Genomic DNA, 26,247 nt, shown 5'->3' with positions numbered 1-26,247 from the left:
TTAGAAATTGAATTATGTTAATACCGGTAGTCCTCGATTTACAGCAGATCATTTAGTGACTGTTCAAAGTTACAACAGCACTGAAAAAAGTGACTTATGACCATTTTTCACACTTATGATCATTACAGCATCCTCAGGTTCACATGATTTATATTGAGATGCTTGACAACTGACTCACATTTATGACGGTTGCAGTGTCCCGGGATCATGTGATCACCTTTTGCGATCTTCTGACAAGAAAGTCAACGAGGAAACCAGATTCACTTAACAACCATGTTACTAGTAACAAATGCAATGATTCAGTTAACAATTGTGACAAGAAAAGTTGAGAAACATACATTTTGGGCTCAATTGTGGTCGTACGTTGTGGACTAACTGTGCAGAGATCTAATATTTCAGTAAATATCCAAACTACCGAACACACAAATTCACATTTCAATCCATTTTGTGACTGCAGGATTCTTACATTTTATTTCAGTTTTTATAAGAACAGCTAGGCAATTGCAAGTTGATTTGTAAATTTATATATTCTGGATATAAGATTTGTAGCTGTCAGGGACACAGAACAGGTGAGGGTTAAGAGACTGTGCCTTACTTGAGATTTTGGAATCCAAAGCATTTTATACCCATTTGGGTTAATCCACCTCAGGTATATATTAAGTCTCGAGCACAACAGTTCTTACATAAAGTTCTTAATTTTCTGGAAGAGAAGCTGAATTTGAAGATGCCAGCATGTGTTTCATGATTTAGATCAGGGGTAGGCAACCTTGGGTCTTTTATGACTCATGGACTTCAACTCCCAGAATTCAACTCCCAGAATGGCTGGCTCAGGAATTCTGGGAGTTGAAGTCCATGAGTCATAAAAGAGCCAAGGTTGCCTACCCCTGATTTAGATCCTGAACAGAGAATTGGATTAGAAGACCTCCAAGGTCCCCTCTGACTGTTATACTATCACTGAAAGATGGTACTTTAAAAAAATAAACAATAAACCATAGATTCCATCAACTCACAGGGGTCTTCTCTGTGGTTAAGGCTCAGTCAAGACATTTTGCTGCCTGAGGCACAGTAAAAAATATCCTATTCTCCCCCAGTTAAGATGCTCTTGAACCTAAATTAGGCACACATGGAGACCCTACCTCAAAATGTAACTTTCCATTTCTATCAGCAAAAACTGAGTGCTAAAAAAAAAACATTGTAGATAACAATTTGTTGCCCTTCTGTGACATTCAATATTTACCTTTCTAGGAAACTGCCTTGCTGATTTAACAGTAACACTAGGCCTGCCCGACGCCTGATCAATGCATGAGCTTCTCTATTCATTTTTAATTGGTTTTTGCATCCAATGCAAAATTTTACAAGCACCATTTTCTAGAAATCTCCTCACATCTACAGACCAGAAATAATGTGATTGTGAAGAAACCATTCTGCAGAAATTCTGTTGCAAAAAGGTTGTGTATACACAAGCATGTACTTATGTTGTGCATTTTTGTGGAAAGAGGGAAAGATACGCATGTATATCCTGAGGTCTACCAGAAGCAAAGAAGATATATTTCAAAATGGAAATGCATATATATATGTAACGTATATAAACGGTAACAGTATGTTTGCCTGACCAATGTACTGCTGAACCTATTTGTGCCTTCCTTTTTTCCCATACATTTTATTAGCCAAGCATTAACAGGGCTCCTCAGCCAAAAAATATGCCTACCTATGACATAAAATTCTCAAGACACATGGCTACAGTTGCAATGTACTTTGATCTCACTTGGGACTTGACAAAGACTGGTACATGGAGGCTGAACCATTAAAATTTTTGACAAGGTCTCTGATGATATTTTTGTTTGGATAAAATGAGCTAAAGAGTATTGTGGTCTAGAAGATTTGCAGTTGCTTGAATAATTGTGCTTGTTAAAAGTGCTGCATCACTCTAACAGAAATAATAACTGAAGTCCTGCAGGGCTCCATTGTCAGCCTGTGCTGGTCAACAAGTTTATAAATTATAAAGATAGAATGGAAAGGGATGGGATGGAATGAATACTTATTATATTTGTAGTTGATATTAAAGTAAGGTGACCAGCTAGCAATTTAGAGGGTAAAATCTTGATTTCAAATGATTCTGGCAGGCTGGACCAAATCCAGCAGGCTGATGTTCAATGGTGACAATATAATGCAATGTCTTTACCTATAAGATTCTCTTCCAACTCATCTCTCTCCTTCCTTTTCTCCTGCCCTGCCTCCCTAACACAATTTTCAAGCAGTTTCTTCTGACTGAAGTTTACTGCATTATGGACTGCTCCTACACAATTTATAAGTAGATGGAAATAAATAAGAAAGTAGTGGGGACCAGTTTATGGAATGCCAACTATGAGACATGGAAGCCTTTCCTCTTTACTTGCTGAGGCATTTCATTATTTTATAACTGGTTTTCATGTTATTATCTAGATCATACTGATAATACAGCCACTGTGTCTAATTACAATATGAGTGAATATTGTAATAATATAATTATATTAGACCTAGCTTTATAAAAACAAAAATATGATTATTCATTATGAAATATTAAGATTGGAACTAAACATTGGATTTATTTTATATCCAAGCTTTCCATTAAGAGCTCAAGTTTGCATAGATACCAGACCTTTTCTGCATTTTTCCCACAAGAAGCCTGTGGAATAAGTTGGACTGAGATAGAGAGACTGGCCAAGGATTCACTCACTGAATCATTGACAGAGGATGAATTTGAATCTAGGTCTCCCCTGTCCTAGTCTAATTACTACATCACTTGATTTTTACTAGTTTCTGAATAGGAGTCTACCTGGAAATCCTGGATTTTTGTGAAGAAAAGATGGGGAGCAAACTAGTTGGATAAAAATAACACTGTTGAGTCAGATATCAAACAGAACTAATATGTTTAAAATATGTATGAAGAGAAGGGAAAGAAGACATGATAGAATCTGATGACATCATAAAAGTGAATTCTTGGGGGGGGGGGAAACCAGCGGAATCTAAGAATTCCTAGTGAGCTTGAATATCTCCATCCATCAACCACTGATTCTCAGTCTGGCCAGCATCTGTCCCAAGGTTCTCTTTCCTACAGGTTTCCAGGAGTGTCGTTAAAGATTAGTGAGCAGATTCATGGATCAGAACAGATTCCATCCCTTATCAATTACTACATTACAAATGCTGTGAAAATTGTTAGGACCTTGAATATCAAGAGACATTAATATTAACAATATTGAGAGAATGAGAGTAAAGAGGTTGGCTGAGAGTGTGAATATATAAATCTGTTCAAACAAGGATGCTCTAGAAAAGTACTCTGTTCATGTATCAAAAGTATAACCCAATGCAACAGATACAAAAAAGTTTTGAGCAATCTCTGTTAAGAAATTAAGGCTGAGATTTCTGGAGATCAGGTAGGATGAAAAATTGTTTCCAGCAATCTTAGTCACCTGTTGTGTTTACTTGTATATTCTAATAGTTAAATCTCACCTAAACTCAGCTGCCTCTCATCAGTCCTTCCCTGGCTTGAGGAAGGTATCAGTTTCCAAACAATCTGGCTTCATAAACTAGCTCTCCTGAACTGTTCAGCTTGTCTCTCCTCTACATGTTGCCAGTAATCTCCATGTGGATTTAGCAAGAGAAGATTGTTTAAGCCGTACAATAAAACCAGGACCTGAGAAAAAGAGGCCTCATAGACTTCATCTTTTCAGATTTTGATGGAACAGAACTGTGCAAATAAGATGGCATGCTGTTACACACTGCCAGAGGACATTTTGCTTTTCCACAAAAAGACCGTACCAAAAAAACACAAGAATTCTTTATAAGTCTCACAAAAATATTTGGAAGGAAATACAGGATGCAAGACATATAGGCGAGATACAATCTGCATTTATACAGATCTCCTGGGCATTTGGAAGTAGCCTGCAGGATTTTTGTCATGGATTTCCCTCAGTGGTGGGATTTAAATATGTGAACAACTGGTTCTCTGTGTGGATGCCACTTCCGGAAGTCCATTCTGGGCCTGAGCAACAAAAAATTAGCTACCGGTTTTGCCAAACTGGTGCGAACTGGCTGAATCCCACTACTGATTTCCCTACATATTCTCTGAAAATCATAATATTTTCTAAGAGTATTAAGGACTATGTCATGGATTTCAGTGATATTATATCATGAATACAAAATGAGAATATATTTCTCTGGATTGCTTGCAATGTTAGAAGGGCTTCTGTGACATGTCCCTCACTCATATAGCATTAGGTGTTGTATCTGTAACTTATAAAAAATATATTATAGTTTTACTTTACTCCGATGGTAAATTCACTTGAGAACTTGAAATATGAACTATATTTTTATAACCTTTTTTATTCATCCCATTCTGTAAAAAAAAAAACTAATATGAAGGACCAAAAAAACTATTCTTAGTTTTGCTAAGAATGATCAGTCTCTAAACCTGATGGGAATATTACACATTATTAACAATGCTGACAAATATTATGTCAGTTAATGTTTCTTTGGTCTACAAAGAAACAAATCACTTTGCATTAAAAAAAATTCTGTGCTATTATATTTGGTCCTGAAATGACATATATTTACTATTCTTTTATTTATATAATTTTTACCTTAGTTTCCAGCAAAAGTATTTACCAAGCAGGTTCTGTTTGTTTATCTAACCACACATTAAAGCAACCCTAATGGGAGCTGAAAACAATTTCCTCCTTTTCCTCAATGTTGAATATTTCTTCTATAGGATTGATCAGATATCCTGAGTCTCTTCCTCAATCAAATAGTGATTAAAAGCACAGCAGTTACAAGTCCCTGAGACAATAAATGCATTTTTAAAAGTTTGGCTTCTTTTCCCCTTTTTTTTATTTCCCAGTGATTTTCTGATCCAGGACATCAAAGAGGCATAGTGCAAGATTATGGAGAAAGTTGCACTTGTAGTAGACAATGGCAGCAGTTTCTGTCGGTCAGGCTTTGCAGGTGAAGAAAAGCCAAGAATTGTGATGAAAACTGCATCTCTTCCTCCTATCTATCATCCTGTCTGTTCTCTCAATGATGAAAAATTGCAAACTCAGCCACTAAAGCATGGCATTATACTAGATTGGCAAGCCATGGAGAACTTATGGAGCCATCTCTTTTTTTGTGGGTTGCAAGTTTCCACTGAGGACCATCCGATATTAACAAGTGATTCCCCTTCCTGTCCGACCACCAACAGAGAGAAGATGGCAGAGGTATTTTTTGAAGGGTTTAGTGTCCCAGCTTTGTATGTGGCCAATACAGGGTTCCTCTCACTCTGTTACTGTGGTAGAATTACTGGACTGGCTATAGAAGCTGGGGCAGGGATTTCCCATGTTACTCCAATATACTCTGGACAAACATGTATGGAAGGTATCTATCGATTGGATGTGGCTGGAAATGGTCTCTGCAAATACATGCATAACTTGCTGCTGAACAGCTCGAACAATCTATATCTTCTTAGCACCTTGAACAAAAAGATGGTAACACAACTTAAGAAAAACTACTGCTATGTGTCTATGGACTACAAAAGGGATCTCCAAGAGAAAACTTGCCACGAACCTGTGAGCATTGAGACCCCTGATGGGCACTTGTTAACTTTAGACAAAGAACGCTTTTGCTGCCCAGAGCCATTGTTCAAGCCCCATCTGCTCAACCAGAGCTCTCTAGGACTTCATCATTTGGTCTTCCAAAGTCTGCAGAAGGTTCCAGATAAGTTCAAAGGAGAAGTCATTAATAATATTGTGTTGTCAGGAGGTTCTTCATTGTTTCCTGGTTTTCCAGAGAGGATGTGCTTGGAACTGAATGCTTTATTCCATGGTAGAGAGTACTTTATTAAAATTCTGGCTTCCCCCAAAAGAGGTACAGCAGTTTGGCTTGGGGGTTCCTTGGCAGCCTCACTCAGTTCTTTCCAAAGCTTGTGGATGAGAAAACAAGACTATCAAGAGCATGGAGCAGCATATGTGCACAAGAAATTTAAGTAGGTTAAGATATGTTTCAATGACATTCAGACTATCATCCTAGTCATTAGAATAGAGCTACAGTATATAGCAAGACATTAATGGGGAAGAGAATAAGAACACAGTTTGCTCTCTATTTGTGACTGTATTTTCTATCCAACCAAAATTTTAATGATTTCAGTTCTAAATATTAATATGATCAGAGAGAAATCTATGGACAAAATAACTTCTATGCTGTCAATATTCAGAGAAGTATAATTTATTGCAATATTATTGTGTTAATATATTATGCAGTAGGTTGAAAAAGAAGTATCCAACAAGAAACAAACTATTAACCCCAAAGCTACCTGAATATATTACTCTTTCATAATAGCAAGGAAATTCCTTGCAGGAGAAAACCCTTAGCTACCTTCATACTTGAATGGACGCTCCTCCAATACAAAAAAGTGTAAATATTAAATATTAAATATATAAATTTATAGCACATTCTCATTATTTCAAGAAAAATAATCAGTACAATTATGTGAAATCACACATTGGTATAGAATTAATGTAAATTAACATAGGATATAGATTTAGCTTCATTTAAATATTTTTTATTATATGCTAGTTTAAGTTCCAGAACAGCAATATTCGGCTACTGCAATCCAGATGTGTTGGATTACAATTTTCACAATATGTAGCTATGCTTTAGGCCACTGAGTTTGAAAAACAATGTTTTAATCTTTAGTCTTTCTGATTCATTCTATTTACAGTATATTCCAAAGTTTGCTTTTCAGAATAATGGGATATTCTCATACATGTAGTCTTTAATCAGGTCAAACAAATGATTATCCTACTCAAATAGGAAGGACGTTACTCAGATATGACTTTTGTGTCATGCCTATTTTATAGAAGAATTTCATCAGAAGAAACATCAAGAATCTGTTATTCTTTCATTTTCAATCTAGTTTGAGACTATCTGAAACAGTATTATTGGGTTTGGAATTGTTTTATCTCCCATTTGAGTTGATCTGTGATCCAGAGAATTAGGAGGAATGTTAAACATTTCAGATAATCAGAACAGATAATCTTCCATCAAAGTTTGAATACATATCATTGTCATTTCTGGAGTAGAATACAAATGTTATTTAACTGGTCTTTTAAAGCAGGCCCACCAATAGCCTTTTCAATTCCCAGAAGCAACTCTGATAGACAGCTTTGGAACTTACTATATGTTATTTTGGGGTTTGGGGGGATGGAGCTGGCTTTGGTTTAAAAAGCAAAATAGGTACTTTTAAATGTTGCCATTTGAAGATGCTTGGGAAAATAGAAAGCTAGAAAATTGAGATCTTGGCCCCTTTGGAAACACAACCTTCAGCTTGCTGTGTAAAACCTAATGTGATTCATTACCAACAAATGCAATGTATGTAATTATGAACATTTTTCCTACCCCATTTACCAAATAAAACTGGGGTGTTGGCATCTTTGTTCTTTTTTCATTATGATTGGTTTCTCTTTTTGTGGTCAAGGACTGCATCTGGTCTTTGAATTGTGTGTCAATGTCTGCAGCAGAAAATATGGCAAGGCCCAAGAAAAAAAATGTGTAGGACCAAAACCTAAAACTGATTTAATTTAAATAAAATCCGTATAACTGATAATTGTCCATGTAATTGCTATTCATTTATGAAACAATTTAATTTTCCCATTATATTATAAATTATGACTCAGTAGCAACATTTAGAGAATTATGGAATTTATACCAACAGGCTGGGAAACCATATAGAGCTCTGAATTCATAGGTGGTACATTCCTGTTCCAGGTCCATCTGAAAGATCAAATTTATGGCAAGCTAACATTCTACAATAACTTTCCATTTGGATTCCACAACTATACAGTATGTGTTATTGCTGTCTAATTGAGTCCACATTATTTTTTTTTCATTGATAGAATCTATCTGGAATCCACACATCTATCCTTTTCTATCTGTAGTAACCCTCTACAACTCAGTATTCTGAAAGCCATTCTCTTTCTTCTGCTGTCCAATTCATGTTTTCTGAAATAAGCCTATACCTTAGTAGTTGTGCTTAGGAGTACAAAAAGGAACCTGGGCCTTAGGTGTATGAGAGCAATTTGAAATAGAAAATTGATCCATTTTATACACTTATAAAATTTTGGATATTCTAAATGACCCAAAGGTGCTTAGCTAATTGCCTCTGTGAAGCCTTGTCCCAGGTTGGAACAAATTAAATGAATTTTTCCCTTAATTGATCTCTGGAATACACATTCCCATGAGCACAATAAAGGCTTGGAATGTCCATTACATTGCACCAAGTATATTCAAAAGTAGGTAAAGGAAGCTAATTAAAGCCATCCATAAGAATAATATTGGAAAGAAACTCACACTTACCAATTTGGTTTTATCCATAGCTGATAAGACAGCCGTGTTGAGTTGCTCCAGAGCAGACAAAACATGTCTGTATTCTCCAAGATGTTCTGAGAAATAATCTGCAGCAGAAAGGAGGAAAATACTTTTGTTACTGCACTCTGCCACACAACCACCCATTCCATTGGCAAGTCTTTCTCACAATATTTTAAATACAACTTACAATTTTTCTACTCCGTCCTCCCAGCTCAGAAAAATTCGGAGCTTTCAGGGAGCACTTTCAGGCAATCACTATAATACTGAATTAAGTCAATAGCTGAGCACTGATAAATGACAGCCAAGGCTCCAGCTTCTTGCTGAGTTTATTTCCCTCTTGTGAGGTTTTCCCAAGGTCCCATGAATTAACAAACAACCACTCTCTCATCATGAAAAAAGAAGCAAGAAGTTTTCTCTTCAGCATAGCACAAATTTAGCACACTCTGTGAAGTATGTTTGCTAGTACTACAGAAGCATTCAAAGGCTTCTTTTTTTAAGCTGGGCTGAGTGAAACACAGCTAGGAGGCAAACAGTCTGTAGTTCATCCTGTGAGAAAGCAGAATTTGACTAACACAGGGTGAACCTGGTTAGAATAAAAGTTTCATCAGGAATTAAAGCACCAAAAAATCTCTGGTTTTCACAGCATGGTAAGAGGGAGAGTGTTTCAGATTTTGCAGGGCATTACCCTGGTTGGCTGTCAATAGTTTACAACTGGTAGAGCCTGTATAATAAAATGGTCATGCAGAAAGGCTCATTAATTCAAAAACAGCATGCCATTTTATCCTCATGGTTTTAAAACAATATGACCACAATTGAGCCCCAAATTTCTATTGTTAAGTCAAGTATTTGTTAAGTGAGTTTTGCCCTACTTTAGGACCTTCCTTGCCACTGTTGTTAAGCGAATTACTGCAGTTAAGTTAATAATATACTGTAGTTGTTCTGGCTTCCCCATTGACTTTACTTGTCAGAAGATCACAAAAGGTGATCACATGATCCCGTCATGAATAGGAACTAGTTGCCAAGCATCTGAATTTTGATCACTGACCAGGAGGATGCTGCAAAGGTCGTAAGTGTGAAAAATGATCATAACTCACTTTTTTTCCATATCGTTGTAACTTCAAACAGTCACTAAATGAACTGTTGTAAGTAGAGGACTACCTGTATTGCATACCTGGGCATTTTATGGCCCACAGACCACATCCTTCAGCTATCCCTCTCTGGCCCACAGTGTTGGCATTGTTGTTGGCAGGGGTGGGATGCTGGGGGCAGGGCCATGGCAGCAGCCCTCCATAACAGTCCCAGTTTCTCACGTGGCTCCTTGGGAGGATTAATTGCCCACCCTTATTATTTATTATCTGTTAGATAGTAGATAATGCTCCATTATCATATAATCTGTGTTTCAAGATCACAATCAATTTCTGTGGCATTAGAGAATAGTACAGGGCAGGTTCATAAATATGGCACTTTTTGAATGTGTCACAACTGAAACTCCTAAAATAACTTTGGCCAATGTGTTTGAAATTTTGGCAGAAATGGTCCAAGCACTTCTCTAGGGCACCATACTAGAGGAAAGAACAAGCTTTTTGTCCAATGCAGAGAAGAGAAATAGATCGCATCTAAGAAGGGCAAAAAATCCCACCCCCAGATATATTAAGGAAAGTTGGGAAGTATATATTCCACAGCAAGAGTACCCGTTGAGTACTTACCACACAACTTCTCCGTCTCTAAATTGCTGTAGAAACACACATAAAAAAGAAAAAAATATTTGTATGAGTTGATTAATAAGAGCTTGAGGGAAACAGTTTCTGAAAGAAGCAAAATGGAAATTGTCAATTAAGGTTGCTGACTTACCTTCATTTCAAGATTATAGAAATAGCATTATTTGAGGTCTTTCAAAATATGTCATATGGTAGGCTTAAGTATTTTTCTGTTTAAATCTATAAAATTTTGCAATATATAATTTTAAACATTGGTCTTATGGAGGTGCTATTCAGACAATGTATCTTGCAATTACTATACTGTACTACAAAATAGGGTAAGTCTAAATGGGCCCTGGGGAAGCCCTGAAGTTATGGCACCTCTGATTCAACATTGTCTCTGCCAATTAGAGTTGTGATCTAGAGTTCAGAGAAGAAAAGGGACAGGGGAACACATGGTCAGAAGTCCTGCTTCTAGAAGGGATGCTTAAAAAATGTGTATGTGTGTGTGTGTGTGTGTGTGGGAGAGAGAGAGAGAGAGAGAGAGAGAGAGAGAGAGAGAGAGAGAGAGAAGAAAGGGAGTATCTGCAGATATTGCTTGGCACACAGACTTTAGGCCATCATGCTCTCCATCACCAGTTCTATTTCTGTGTAAATAAGATGGGATCAGTAGATAGAGGGGAGATAGGAAGGAAGCAGAACAAATGAGGCTGATTGTCATGTTGAAATTCCCTTTTCTAAACACATAGGACAGTTTTTTCTCATGATAGGGAAACTGTCTGTAAAACACATGCTCTCTTAAAGTACTTCTCCTATGAACCTTGCTGCTGCTGATGGTGATGATGATGAAATAATAATAATAATAGTAATAGTAATAGTAATAATAATAGATGGACCACTTGGTAAGCTGTTGCAAGAAGATTGCACAGACTGATTACAAGCAGCGGCATGACAAAGTAGCAACAATGGTGCATTGGAAGATCTGCAAAAAATATCATTTGCCCGTAAGCAAAAACTGGTGGGATCATAAAATAGAGAAAGTCATAGAAAATGATAAAATTAAACTGCTCTTGGACTTCAGAATTCAAACAGACAAGCACCTGCAACATAACACCCCAGACTTAACAATTGTCGATAAGAAAGACAAAAAAGTCTGGATAGTGGGACGTGGCAGTGCCTGGAGACAGCAGAATAGACGAGAAAGAACTGGAGAAGATAACAAAATACAAAGAACTACAAATAGAAATAGAAAGACTGTGGCAAAAGCAAGCAAGGGTAGTACCAATAGTGATAGGCTCCTTGGGTGCAATCCCAAAACAACTGGGGCACCATTTGAACACCATTGGCATTGACAAATTCGCTATTAGTCAATTACAAAAGGCGGCCTTGCTAGGAACTGCTTCCATCCTGCGACGATACCTGTAATACCATCAAACATCCACATCTGCCTATCCCAGGTCCTGGGTAAGGACTCGATAGGTAGACAAAATGCCAAATCCAATCTGAACATCTGGCTGACTGTGCGATGATCCATAATAATAATAATAATAATAATAATAATAATAATAATAATAATAATAATAATAATAAAGTTGGAAGGGACCTTGGAAGTCATCTAGTCCAAACCCCTGCTCAGACAGGAAACCCTATACCATTTCAGACAAATGGCTGTCCAGTCTCTTCTTAAAAACTTTCCAATGTTGGAGCATTCACAGCTTCTGGAGGCAGGTTGTTCCATTGATTAATTGTTCTAACTGTCAGGAAGTTTCTCCTTAGTTCTAGGTTGCTTCTCTCCTTGATTAGTTTCTATCCATTGCTTCTTGTCCTGCCTTCAGACACTTTGGAGAATAGCTTGACTCCCTCTTCTTTGTGGCAACCTCTGAGATATTGGAACACTGCTATCATGTCACCCCTAGTCCTTCTCTTCATTAAACTAGACATACCCAATTCCACCAACCGTTCCATATATGTTTTAGCCTCCAGTCCACTAATCATCTTTGTTGCTCTTCTCTGTACTCTTTCTAAAATCTTAACATTTTTTTTACATCGTGGTGACCAAAACTGGATACAGTATTCCAAGTGTGGATTTACCAGGGCACTGTAAAGTGGTATTAACACTTCACATGCTCTTGATTCTATCCCTTTGTTAATGCAGCCTAGCACTGTGTTGGCTTTTTTGGCAGCTGCAGCACACTGCTGGCTCATATTTAAGTGACTGTCCACTAGGACTCTGAGATCCCTCTCACAGTTGCTATTATTGAGCAAGGTACCCCCTATACTATACCTGTGCATTTGGTTTCACTTGCCTAAATGTAGAACCTTTAGGAAATATTTACTCAAAAGAAAGCCCATTGAGTTCTCTGAGATGTTTTTTTTGGGGGGGGGGATAGATAAGTAAATAGAGGATTCCGTACAGTACTCTCTTTTTCTCATTCTGCATACTGTTTCAGAGTTCTCTTATAGGAGACAATTCTTTTCTAAGTTTTCAGTGGCCACATTGTAAGTTTCCCACAGTGTCACATTTGGCTTTCTGTTACAGTAATAATCCTGTGCCATCTGTTTCACTGAAAATAGACGCTTTTCATAGACCAACATTTTTTAAAAAAAATAGTGAGAAAGAATATTAAAGAAGAATTATATTTCAGTGCAAAAACAATCACAAACAATGGAGGAACCAAGATGGCGACTACTTCTGGCTCAACCCAACACCCTCCAAATACATTCAAGACAAGAAAAGAACCCACATCAGCCCCTGCAACATTACTGGAATCTACCCTGAAATCTAACAAGGCATAAAAACAGATGGAGACCAACTCTTTCTTCCCCACCATAGAGGAACTAAAAACGTGAGCAATGGATCTACACCCCCAGGAACCTTTTACCCACAAAGACTATAATAGTGCAGCACCCATTTACTTCCTCAGCTCTCCAAAGACTCTGCCCAAATTATCCCTGGAACAGTGAGAAAACCTCCTGGAACAAGCTCCTGGTGCCCCCCCCCAAATAACAACTGTATCACTAATGCTTCCAAAGAGGCTTGCCTTCTGCCTGCAGAAAGATTAATTTTTATATTACAATAATTAAATGAAATTGTACCCAAGTTAGACAGCCTCCAGCAAACATTGAATCTACAAATTCCCCAAAGCAATCTAGGAATTAATATGACAGCAGAGGTCAGTCATGTCAACCCTCCATGAGCCAATGTCTCCAGGTATCTGAAAGTATTTAATTAACCACTGTTCTGTGCTTCAAAATTGTGCCCTAATGTACAGCCTTTATATGATATACCACTGAAAATAGACTAATTGCAGGCCATGGCTACAATCTAATACCCAGTTACCTGAGAGTAAACTCCCTTGAACACTGTGGCTACTGCTAAGGAGGATCAATTCAATTGTGCTGTTATGCTTAATTTGATTAATGCATCACAACATGGAAAGCCACTATGATTAAGGAAATTAGCAGCTTTAAAGCAGGTAGTGGTAGACAGAGATGGAAGTGGGATCTGCTAATTAATCAGTTTCTGGGTGGCTTTTCGTGTATGGCAACCTTTGTCTTCTGAATACACTATTATTTTTTTTAATCTTAGATGCTAAACTTTCAGGATTTATGATACCATTTTAAAAAAAGCATTTAAGGTTTTTGAAGGCTTCTTTGCAGCTAAAGATCTGTAAATGTGTGAATGACCACACTGCCTAAAAACATATTGCTTCCTGTTTCCACAAGGAAGCCAGCTGTATTTTGTACTTACTGAACCCTTTTTATCTTCTGAATTTGTAACAAACATTAACTAATTAATAATTAAAATGCTGAATAATTTATTGCTAAGGCAAACCTCAAGAAAACCAAGCTGCTGTAAAACGGAATGCTGACTGCATAGTTTGCAGAACAGAAATATTATGCTTTAATTGTTCTTTGAGTAATACATTACAGCAGTATGTTGCTTATACAAAGTGCTTTATGGTGTATTAATTCTATTCAGCCAAATTTTCCATGAACAACTTTAGGAGCAAATACAAAAAGAATGTAATGGCACTAGTCATTTTCAAGTTGTTTTGCCAACATCAAATTGTGCTTCTTTTAACCTCTGGAAGGCATGGCAGTATACAATGGGATAATGGTACTAATCATCATTATGATGCTGATGGTAATTTAGCATTCATACAAAATAGCGCTCAAAACTCTTCAAGAAAATTTTATTGTATTGTTTACACAACTCAATAAAGATGTTCTTTGTTTTTATTCTTGCATTTCCAATGAAAGGCTGTAAGACTGAATGACATTGAATGGATAAGATCACTGTCAGCTGGGGTAAGATGTGATTTGTAAGATTAGCAGCAATATACTTATCCCCTGCTATCTGTCCCTACAGGGTACCTACCCTGTAAAGAATCCAGAACTGAGATAGGAGACAAGAAAAATAACATCCACAACATCACTCCACCAAAGAAGGTCCCCTCTTGGGCCCTGTGTGGTATACCTTCTTTTTCCTGCTTTGTTTTGGCACAAATTGTCATGCAGATAAATGGTCTTTTAAGCTGAGGTTTGCAGAAGTACTTTTTAGTGATAAATTTGGAACATTTCCCCCCCAAAATTAACAATACTTTCATTACATGTTCCAATAGATGTATTTATCTTTGCATGCTACAGAGAGATGATCGGGACAAAAGAGCAGGATTAAGAAATTCAATTAGTTTACTTTGTGATTTGTACATCAAATTAGTAACACTTGAATCTTTGTTGCATTGATTTCATTTATCTCCCATGCTTCCTCTAGAGATCCAAAGAAGGTATAATTGTTTCTCCCTGCAGTTTACCTTCTCACTCAGCATAGGATAATGAGAAAGTGCACTGTAAATAATCTCAAAAAGTAGTTACCACAGTACAGAACCATCTTGTTCATGAATTATCATGGTGTCTATGGCTAACTACAAAACATATATTTACCAAACAAATTGCCCAAAAGGCAGAAATCTAATTACTGGACACATTTCTAAAAGAAAACATTGTTTAAATGAATGTTTATAAAGCACAAGTGAACCTTAGAGATTCTTATAAATAAAAGTGATGCTAGAAGCTGATATTTTGCTCTGCAGAATGCCATCTTCTTATATATTTATTTTTAATTAAAATCACTTAAAAATTAAGTCAGGTGAGAAAATGTGGTACATATTAATGATGTACCCAAAGGGCTTTCAGTGAGAGCTTGGGATTTTTCCTGAGAATCTAATGGGCAGTTCAGCTAAGGCGTTAGTTACTACCTGGAATGGTAAATGGTATAGGCCTTTGTTCATGTTGCCCGGGTATGCGTGTGAATTGGGGGCACCATTTTATGATGGTTATCTTCCTTTCTACAGTGCTGGTTTCAGTTGGTGTGGGTTGAGGGATAGGTACCTCCCTAGACCCCTCCTCTATGAGTGCTGCATCATTCTACTCTGTCTCCCCAAATTTTCAACATCTACAATTAATCATCGGATGAAGTCATCAGCTGGTTTGATGATATCCAATTATATATTTCTGTTGTGGGCTGGCCAAGTTAGACTAGTGCCTGGAACCTGTGTGACTTTGGATGGGAAGGAACCATCTCCAGCTCAATCCTAACAAAACTGAATGGCTGTTGCTCCCTCTCCTAGATTGAAGGGCCCTTCAGACAGTCAGTTGTGCCCTGATTTCAAGGCTTAACTATTGCAATGCATTCTACATGGCCAGCCTTTGAACCTTTAACTTGTCCAGAATGCAGTGGCAGAAGCAGTTATGGGCATACCATAACTAAGATGTTCATGTAACATCTCTGTTTTGCAAGCTGCTCTGGTTGCCAGTTTCTGGGTATGATTCAAGGTGTTGGAGATTACTTATAAAGCCCACATGGCATTTGGCTGGGTTATTGGAGGGATACCCTATTTCCTTTAGAATCTGCCTAGATAATTTGATCTTGTGGAGGTTGGCACATTCTGGGTCCCTTTGATCAAATGTTATGTATTAGAACCCTGGAAGCTTGCTATTCCTATAGCAGCACCTTCCTCTCCCCAATAATGTTTCACCTGATGATTGGATGGTCATCATCCTGCTGTTTAGAATAGCCTTTGAAAGCCTGGCTCTTCACCCAGTCCTTTGGCAATGAGGATGAAATCCCTTTGCTTTCTTGTCTGGTGTGTTGATCTTATCATCAGTTATTAATTAAAATTGGTTATTATTGTATTCTCATTGTTTCAGTTATGGGGGCCACTCAAAATCATAGGGATTTCATCAGCGCAAAAATTTTAGAAGGAGGAGGAAGAGGAGGAAAGGAAAGAAGGAAAGAAGAAAAGAAACTCTGCCTACAAATGTTGGTGGCCGTGGTATCATGTTTCAATACTGAGTAGAACTAAACAGTATGTCTCTTTGGCTCTAGTGTGATGCAATGACTGCTATAGCATTGAGATTTTTCAGGTGCTCAAGGGCATGCTTTTTAGGACATGCTTTAACAACAAATAGAATCAGAAGTATATTCTGGAGGCAGTTTCACAATATAAATTGGCATATTTTTCTATGATAAAATCTATTTACTTATTCAGTCAGCAATCATCACTGTGGGATTAAAGCAAAGATGGAAGGTGTGTGTCTCTGCGGGGGCGTGAATGGAAGGAAATATTATGAATAGGCAGTCTAAAATATTTATCTTCCCAGATGTCAGCCTTTCCCCCAAAGGATTGAAAACACACTGGAAAGTATGAGACTCAGCCTTTCCATAATAATCTCAGTGTCACAATTTACTCTTTGCGTCCCATTGTTTAGCCAAAGTTCTTGCTATGTCACAAAACAAATCAGCAGTTGGTATTTCTTGAAAGCCAATCTCCTAGAGAAAATGAAACCAGCATGCTATTTTTCTTATTTTTCATTCATATTACACACTTCATACTAATGAAGATCTCACTGCACCAAAACTATGAAGTAATAATAATATTAAATAATATTAAAATTAGAATGTAGTCTATTTGGAGATTCTGCTCTTATTTATTTATGTATTTGTCAAATTTATATAGTCACCCATCTTACCAGATGTGACTTTGGCTGGTGTACAACAATCAAATAAAACAACAGTATAACAATCATTATAAAAACAATAAAATATGGGTAATAATTATTAAAAATTGAAATATTATTTAAAAAATTAGAATACTGTATAAAATTACAAATTGACAGAGTAACTATAAGGGAGCCATCTTAAAATATCATCAGTTCCCTGGCCTGGTGACATAACCAGGTCTTGAGAGACTTCCTGAATGTTAACAGGGATGGAGCTAACTTTCGGGGGGAGAGGGTGTCAAGAGCCAAGAAAATCAGGAGATCAAGACAGTTCAAATGGGTATAAAGATTTATTGTAAGCTTGAGTTCTCTACAAGAATTTGAACTCCTATCAGCCAAGGGAATTAGCAAGAGATAAGGGTAGAAGGAATTCAAGGTGAGCTGGACTTAATCTCTTGTGGGTGCAAAGGGATTCATGACTGTTGATGCGTTTGGCCCCTCCCTCAGACTCAGCCTGGTCATTTCCTACAGAGGGTCACAGAATGTCTCATAAGAGAAGGGCCACCTCTTGGGACCCATCAAATGTATGTCATTCACAGATAATAGCATAGCGTGCTTTCTGGGCCAGATCTTTTCTTGTTTTTTGCCATTTATGTCTAACTTACTTATTCTATTTTTCATTAGCAAAACAACTGGCTATCTCATTGATAAATTAATGTTCATTCCATATTCCTTGTTGCATCTCCTGGTGCTCGTTTTTATCTTTTGAATATATATATATATATATTCAAAAGATAAAAACGAGCACCAGGAGATAAAACAATTAAATGTTTAATAAATAGATAACCTAGCTTTCGATGGCTGTATTGCTGCCATCATCGTCAGGGTGCTGAAAGCACCAGCCTGAAGATGACGAATGGGACTTTGTCGAAACGTCGCCAAGACACTTCCAATTTTACACGGGAGAAAACCCGAACAACCAAAGACCTATATATATATATATATATACATGACCCCAATAATGTCATTACAAACATTTTTATAAATTTATCCACAAATACTTTAAATAGTGAAGTAGACATTTTATATCCACAGCTTGTACTACATTTGGTGTTGAATCATTTGCTATGCTTTTCACTTATTTGTAAGCATGCTTTACATCATCATAAATAGCTGCTATCAAAAATTTGGTCTGTACATCCTTGCCCAATATAAAGCTGGAACACATTTCCAAACCCTAATTATTTCCATCTCTTGTATCTTTTTAATTAGAATCCTACCAGCTCTGCCCGGCATACCTGAACTAACCACCAGTACTTTTTGTTTTCATTGTTGCTAACTCTCACTTTGTTATATAGAACATTTCTCCCCATAATCCACTCTTGATATAGGTAGTTCTCAAATTACAATCAAAATTGAGCCCAAAATTTACGTTGCTAAGCAAGACATTTGTTAAGTGAGTTTTGCCCCATTTTATGTTCTTAACCATAGTGGTTAAATGAATCACTGTACTTGTTAAATTAGTAACATGGTTGTTAAGTGAACCTGGCTTCCCCATTGCTTGTCAAAAGATCACAAAAGGTGATCACATTACCCTGGGACCAGTGGTGGGATTCAGCTGGTTCGCACTGGTTCAGTAGAACCAGTAGCTATTTTTTTTGTTGAGTTTGGTGAACTGGTTGAAGCCCTAGCCCTTTTTTGCAAAGGCCCAGAATGGACCACTGGAAGTATGTGGGCACCACTTTCAGAAGTCCCTTCTGAGCCCTAACGGCCTGGGGGAGACCTCCCAGGCCCAGAATGGCTCACTTGAACTGCGTGGACACCACTTCTGGAAGTTCGTTCTGAGCCTCAGAGGCCCAGGCCCAGAATGGACTTCCAGAAGCAGCATCCATGCAGAGAACTGGTTGTTCAGGTATTTGAATCCCACCACTGCCTGGGACACTGCAACTGTCATAAATATGAGTCAGTTGCCAAGCGTCTGAATTTTGATTACATGACCATGGGGATGCTTCTCAGGAATTGTATACATATACTTATATATTCATCTTTGACAAAGTGATTAAATTTGTAGACCAGCGAAATGCTGTGAACATAATATACTTAAAATTCAACATAGCCTTCGACAAAGTAGACCACAACCTACTTCTTAAAAACTAGAAAAAAGTGGGATAGACATCATCACCATCAGATGGACTTGTAACTGACTGACAAGCCATACTCAATGAGTAGTCCTTAATGGTACTATGTCTACATGGAGGGAAGTAAGCAGTGGGGTATCACAAGGTTCCATCTTAGGCCCAGTACAATATCTTCATAAATGACTTAGATGAGGGAATAGAAAGGGAACTTATCAAATTTGCAGATGACACTAAGCTGGCAGGAATAGCCCACACCCTAGATGACAGGCTCAAGATCCAGATAGATCTTGATAGACTTGAACACTCGGTCCCATCTAACAAAGTGAAATTCAATGTAGAGAAAAGTAAAGTCTTACACTTAGGCAAGAAAAAACAAAAGTACACATAGATTGGGTGAAACCATGCTTAATAGCAGTAACTGTGAGAAGATTTTCGAGTCTTAGTGAACAATCAATTAAATATGAGCCAACAGTGGGTAGCGACATCCAAGAAAGCCAATGCAATCCTAAGTTGCATTAACAGAGGGATTCAATCAAGATTACATGAGGTACTAATACCATTCTATAAAACCTTAATAAGACCACACCTAGAATACCACATCCAGTTTCGGTATCCACATTATAAAAAGATGATGAGACTCTAGAAAGAGTGTAGAGAAGAGCAACAAAGGTGATTAGGGGATTAGAGGCTAAAACATATGAAGAATGGTTACAGAAACTGGGCTTGGCTAGTCTACTGAAGAGAAAGATAAGGGAAACATGATAGCAGTATTCCAATATTTGAGGGGCTGTCACAGAAAGGAGGGGGTCAATCTATTTTCCAAAGCACCTGAAGGCCAGACAAGGAGTAACAAATGGAAACTAATCAAGGAGAGATTCAACCTAGAAATAAGGAGAAATTTTCTGACAGTGAGAACAATCAACCAATGAAACAGCTTACCTTCAGAAGTTGTGGGAGCTTCATCATTGGAGCCTTTCAAGAAGAGACTGGACTGCCATCTGTCAGAAATGGTGTAGGGTCTCCTGCTTGGGCAGGAATTGGACTAGATGACCTGCAAGGTCCCTTCCAACTCTATTATTCTAAATTGTTATTCATACACACAATATCCAATATTCATATCCAAGGTGTGACAGTAGCTCCCAATTCTAGACATGGCTCCCTAATCAGGAAAGAGACCACCCATAAAAGACACTTTTCATTCTGCTTCATTCAGCTCTCCATAGGCAACATTAATAAAAGTCACTCAGTCAGTAGATTGTTTTTCTAGGGACATCAGCAGTCTCTCAGCTCCAATCATTCATTGGGACTGATCTTATTATACTAATATAACTGAATGCTCTTTAACTCTGGGACTGGCTACATAAACCCTATCCTGGAGTTGGCATATACCTTTACTTGTTTTTCAGATGACCACTACTTGTTGCTAGACATTGAGGTCAACTTAATCACTTTTGTAAAAATTGCTTCAGGCCAAGATTAAGGAATCATTAAGGGGAAGCTATGCTACTGCTCTCTGGAGTGTGATGTTTCAGAAGATAAAGCACATTATATTGGAGTTGACACCATTGACAGAAAAATCCAGCTGTCAGGTATTCATGGAATATATACTGCTTTGAAAAAATGACATCCCTATGAGCTATTAAATATATGCTGAATTTTTAGAGATGTCTATTTCTTTTTTCTATTCACCTGCAAAAGTACATTGCTCCTAGGTGCTGTTATGCTAGCTAAATTTAGATCTATATTGTGACAGGCAGGTAATTTTTGTCTTATCTTTTAGTTTCTCTCTAGTTCTTCTGTCATTCCTTTTCTCCATTCCCCCCCCCCTTTTTTTTTACTTTTCTGAGGTCAGGATATCCTAGGGTGCTTCCATATGATTTTTTAAAGGGGGGGGGCATTGATGTATTATTTTTAACCTATAATCTTGTATTTTTTAAAAAAATCTTTCTTCTTATCACATATACATTCAAAAGCCACTAGTAAGAGAAAGATGTAATAGCTACAGAATTATTTGTGAGTGTAACCCTATAAATTGTCTCTCTACTAAACAGAAATGATGTCTTTGCATAATGCTGTACGTGCTGTGGGAGGACGGTGCAGTGGATGGCAGATGACACAAGCTAAGGTTCAGATATTTTTTTTAAAAGCCCTGGATTGTATTAAGGTAAACTTTTTTGGGAATTCATTATATAATTTATAGCTTTTCCAATTCCAAGTGGCAGGAAACTATGTTACCAAATTTTGGAAATCATGTGGATAAAATTTTGTGGTCCAATTGGTGTAGCTTTTGTGGCCGCAAAAAGGGAATACATTTAACCAAAGATTATAAGCTGTTTCTCCCTAGCCTGAAAATATTACCTTTTAGGAGCTGTAAATTAGGTCATCAACAACATTATGGTATGCAGAGCTCCTGTTCGTATTTCATCATCCAAGGCACTCCATTTCCTTTCTTTTCCTATCTAGTTTTTTATTACAATTCCCATCAGTATATTGGCATTACTGGTAATCATGTAGCATTAAAACAGGGCTTTTTATGAATCTCTTCTCTTTTTTTAGTACATCTTAAAGCGTTCAGGTTCTTGCAAACCTGTTGATATCTCTACCTTATGCATGGATAATGCTATCTATTCTTTCTATACTCAGATGATACTGTAGAATCTGCTATTCCTATAAGATATCAAGACTACATAATTTCACATCTCCTGATCTTATTCTATGCCACCCTCTCAATTATTTCAATATTAATTTCATAAGCTAATTCAAATCATACCACTTGTAATTTCTTTCACATTACTTGGATTCTTTAAATACTTTTTCTCGATAGGAATCTCATTAAACTCTAGGGTTTTTTTTTAAAAAAACTACAGGAATCATGAGAGATGAAAATGTTGAAAAGATAAAAAAGGTGGTGCTGTAGAGCTATCTAAAAACAATGTAATTTACGTCTGAGACACAGGTAAGTAGCTGTTCCTTTTAATGACTTCCCTGCTAATTATTGAATGATTGAAGTAGAGAGTGATTATTTGCTAAGTTGACATGCCAGGGTCTATCTGTTATCAGAGTAGATATTTGAAATCCCTTGATAGCAACCTTCCTTGTATTGCTGGCTGGGGATGATAGGACTTCCACAGCACAAGAGTGCTTTAATTCTTAATTCAGGCTGAATCCAGACATGACATACATTGTTCATTTCTGAAATAACAGAACTACATTTTTCAAATGGCAATTGTTAAAGAGCTTTCATATGTTACCAACATTCTGCAAGACCAAAAAAGTGCCTGTAAGCTTTGTAATAGCTTTTGATTATTCATTTTCCACATTTTACATATTTTAGTATCTAAATGTTGCTCCCCAAAACATGAATGGTATATAAAACCATATATGATATAACCTCCTCCTAACACTTCATTTTCTTTAAAAACAACTAGAGAAGCAAAATAATGCCTCAAACATCACTATAAGTTGTTTTTAAGGTCACTTGTTTAAGTATACTGCAATACCATCTTAAGAGAGGCATTCCTTTAAGTGACAAACCATGTCTCCAGTTGATACATGAATCAACCAATCATTGAAATTCCACTACATTAGAACTACTCTACAATTAGCTATGAACATATATTTAGTTGAAGAAGAGTGCTGTAATGTTTTCTAGAATTGACTCCTTGATAAGCTGACATAAATTGAACTGCTCTAATTCTTGTGATCATCTGGATTTTTGCAGTCCAGATTTATTAGCCCTACCACTTAATAAAGAGAAAAGTCACTGAAACGTAGGGACAACATTTCAGCCTTAAAGTTACAAGTTGAAATTAAGTTCCTAAACAAAGGAAACCTGCTGCCAGCCAGTATAGACAAGAATGGATTGGTCTTTCAGTGCTACTAGTCCTAATGGCTTAAGATGACCTCTGGAATGAGAGACATGTTACTGGGATTATGAATATACAAAGGAGAATTCTAATGTCTTGGTTTTCTACAGATGAGCATCTGGCTGGCCATGCAGTTGCAAGACTATATTAGCCTGATCCATTATATGGTTTTCCTTACTTGACATTGACTTGAGATGGGCAGTGTTTACTAATTCTTATTTGCCAGCTGAGTTGTAGTATGATTCACTGTGAAAGGATAAATAAATTTTCTGGTGTGAATTGAATAAAGGCAACTCAGAAAAGTTGCCAAAAGCAGAATTTCCCTTCCAGGCTTAAATTGCAAGCATTTATCTTTGTAGGCATTAGTTATATGATTGTTCAGTAAAACAACTGCTCTCTTCAGAAGTACTAGCAATTTTTGTTCCCAAGGCCGTAACTACTAGCCGGCTGATTCCAAATAGTGTTTGCAATGTATAGACACTAAAGTTACACAAGTCAGTTCTGTGGACAGGCTTTCCATAAAAACAGATACCTAAGAGACAAAACTGCTTGTTGTTACTTTATAGAACCCAGTAAGGTTCATATCAAGGAGAGAGATGGCTGAATTCACACTGAATCTGAGAATTTCCCTGAAACTTATATGGAGATATATGTAGAGACATCAGCAAATCCTAGGCCAGCTTTGTATTAAGTCTGCAGGATTTAATTATTGAGGTGTCACCCAATGATATTTTGATAAGTGATAAAAAAAATATCTTTTAAGTTGTACAGCCTTAAAAATCCAATGAATAAGTAAATGTGAGAGGGGAAGGGGGAAAATTCTTTAGATATTCAAAACAGTCTTTTTTATTCTAGTCAGGCTGTCATTTTTCAGATCTTTGAATTTGAGACATCTTTGATTTTGCTAATTATACAAATCTTTTTTTTTTTTGGCAGACAGAAGGCTTTGAAAGCTTTTAAAAAATCTACAACCAATCGGATCAGAGAAAACAAAAATGTGCAGTTGCAGCTTGAGAGTTTTTGTAAAAATAATGGAATAAAATGGAATAAAATATTTAAGGTTATCTTAAACCAGTTTTTCTCAACCTTGGCAACTCGCAGAATCCCCCAAAGTGCATGGACAGCTGGAGAATTCTAGGAGCTGAAGTCCACATGTCTTAAAGTGGCCAAGGCTGAGAAACGTTGCCCTAATCAACCTGTGCTCTCCAGCCTTGTTGGATTAAATCCCCATCATTCCCAACAATTTTATTACAGGTCATGAGAAGGAGTAGGCGTAGAGCAAGCATCTATCTCACCCATGCAAAAAAGAGTGAGAAGGCATGGTTTTTCACTTTGTTTCAATACTAAAAAATGAGGAAATTGCCATATAATTAAACTAATGGGCTATGAACTGTTACACTAGTATGAGATGTAAATTTGGTACAGCAACTGCTTTTGTTTTGAAATGATGGTGGTTGGTAATACATACAATCATAAATGAACCAAACCAAACAAACAGCAGAGGGGAAAAAAGGAAAAGAGAGGAGGATACAAGACAAGGCAATGCCCTTCTTGAGAGCTTGACTGTTTCTTTATTAATTATGTAAATAATTTTTTCTCCCTCCAAAAGTGGCTACTGTTTTGCTGCCTTGGGCATCCTTCTTCCCTTTTCTTCCTTTATTGATGATGATCACCTGCTTTATGCAGTACAGGTTTGCTCTCTTCCAATATGAGGCATACAGTTGTGTACCTTTTGCAGAGGTACAAATTACTGCAAGAAGTGATTTATCGGAGCACTTCTTATTTACCACTTTGCAGGCATGTGAATGTGTTGCACTGACATGAATATTGCCTGCTCACTTGATTGTGACTCAGAAACCAGAGCCTGTGGCTTCTGATGGAAGCCTATGTGAAATGCTAAAGTATTTTTTAACTCTCCTAAACATTGGTTAAAATAAAGGCTGGCTTCGTTCTAAATGCAGATGCATTCACAGTACTAGAATGACTTGCTAAAGCAGTGCTGTTTTCTTAGTAAATATCTTATTTATATCAGCATGAAAATTGGTGCATTTATCAAGGCTAATATGAGAGAAGTTTCACATGAACTATATGAAATAACAGACAATGAAATGGATTCCTTGTTTAAGTTATAAAATGGACAGAGGAAGATATAGTGTACCGGACATTTGTGGAGGTTAGAGTGTACTAGAAATTTTTAAGCAGAAAATGCATAATCACTTATCAAGAATGTTGTATCAAAGCTTCCAGCATTCAATTGCATTGGATTATAAGACTGGTCTAAATAATGTGTATGTCTTCTAATGATATGCTTTTTTTATGACAGACAACAAGTTGTGATCATTTACAATTCAGTCATATAACTCATCTCTTTTTATTTGTGGTAGCTTCGGCCCTCATTTATTCAATATGTATACATGATTGGCTTCTGGCATCTAATGTATCAGCAGCTTTTTTAGTATCAGGTGCCAAAAGCTGATATCGAGCAGAGATCAGTCAAAATGCAGTATATCAGTTACAATAGTTATAAGATTCAGTTGGCCTTTGAATGTTATCTAAACTAACGTCTTACTTTAATTTGCCCAGAGATTGCCAAATGCAATAACTGTATAGCTATATCTTCCACTCTTTGGATACAGAATATGACAGTTGCAGTAGGCTCTGGATCCTTAGGATATGTGCACTATAGTTCCTTAAAAGTAACTGCACATAGCACATCTTCAAAAAGGAGAAGTGAATTGAGAAAACCATCACAACTGCAACCACAGAATCAGTTTGGTGTAGTGATTAAGACACCAGCTAGAAAGTGAAAGACCGTGAGTTCAAATCCTACCTTAGCCAAAAGAACTAACTAGATGATTTTGGGCCAGCTCAACCCACCTCACAAGGTTGTTATTGTGGGAAAAATAGGAAGACGAAGATATTTTGGATATGTTTGCTACCTTGAATGATTTGTAAAAATAATAAAGGAAGGGTACAAATAAAAAAAGAAACCTAATTTTCACATGTGAATTGTAGTTTATGCAAAGAGCCTTTACTTGTACAAACAAGGAAACTCCACAAGGAGTTTTATACTAAAAAAGTATAAATCATGCAAAGGGCCCTTTGCATGTAAAACATTTATATTGTATATTGTAATATACAAGCTGCAGTCAATTTGCTTTCCTC

At 37.0% G+C, this 26,247-nt stretch overlaps 2 protein-coding genes across 2 annotated transcripts in view; one reads left to right on the top strand and one right to left on the bottom strand.

Annotated features, from left to right (window-relative positions):
* Positions 1-26,247, bottom strand: part of NECAB3 (N-terminal EF-hand calcium binding protein 3) — a 94,128-nt gene that overhangs the window by 25,666 nt on the left and 42,215 nt on the right. Inside the window, exons 4-5 of the mRNA XM_039344709.1 lie at positions 10,083-10,108; positions 8,365-8,462 (exon numbers count right to left, since the gene is read on the bottom strand). Coding sequence (XP_039200643.1) covers positions 8,365-8,462; positions 10,083-10,108 — 124 coding nt within the window. The remainder of the gene's footprint in view (positions 1-8,364; positions 8,463-10,082; positions 10,109-26,247) is intronic.
* Positions 3,093-6,363, top strand: ACTL10 (actin like 10). The gene is made up of 2 exons (XM_039344710.1): positions 3,093-3,413; positions 4,877-6,363. Exon 2 carries the CDS (start codon positions 4,920-4,922, stop codon positions 5,997-5,999), a length of 1,080 nt encoding a protein of 359 aa, XP_039200644.1. The 5' UTR covers positions 3,093-3,413; positions 4,877-4,919; the 3' UTR covers positions 6,000-6,363.

This window comes from Crotalus tigris, unplaced genomic scaffold, assembly GCF_016545835.1.
Source record: "Crotalus tigris isolate CLP2741 ecotype Arizona unplaced genomic scaffold, ASM1654583v1 scf7180000017935.1779662, whole genome shotgun sequence".
Classification (NCBI taxonomy): Eukaryota; Metazoa; Chordata; class Lepidosauria; order Squamata; family Viperidae; genus Crotalus; species Crotalus tigris.
This window is presented reverse-complemented; position numbering and strand designations above follow the sequence as displayed.

Excerpts from the sequence above, each read along its gene's own strand:
- ACTL10 (XM_039344710.1), top strand. The coding sequence starts at position 4,920 with ATGGAGAAAGTTGCACTTGTAGTAGACAATGGCAGCAGTTTCTGTCGG.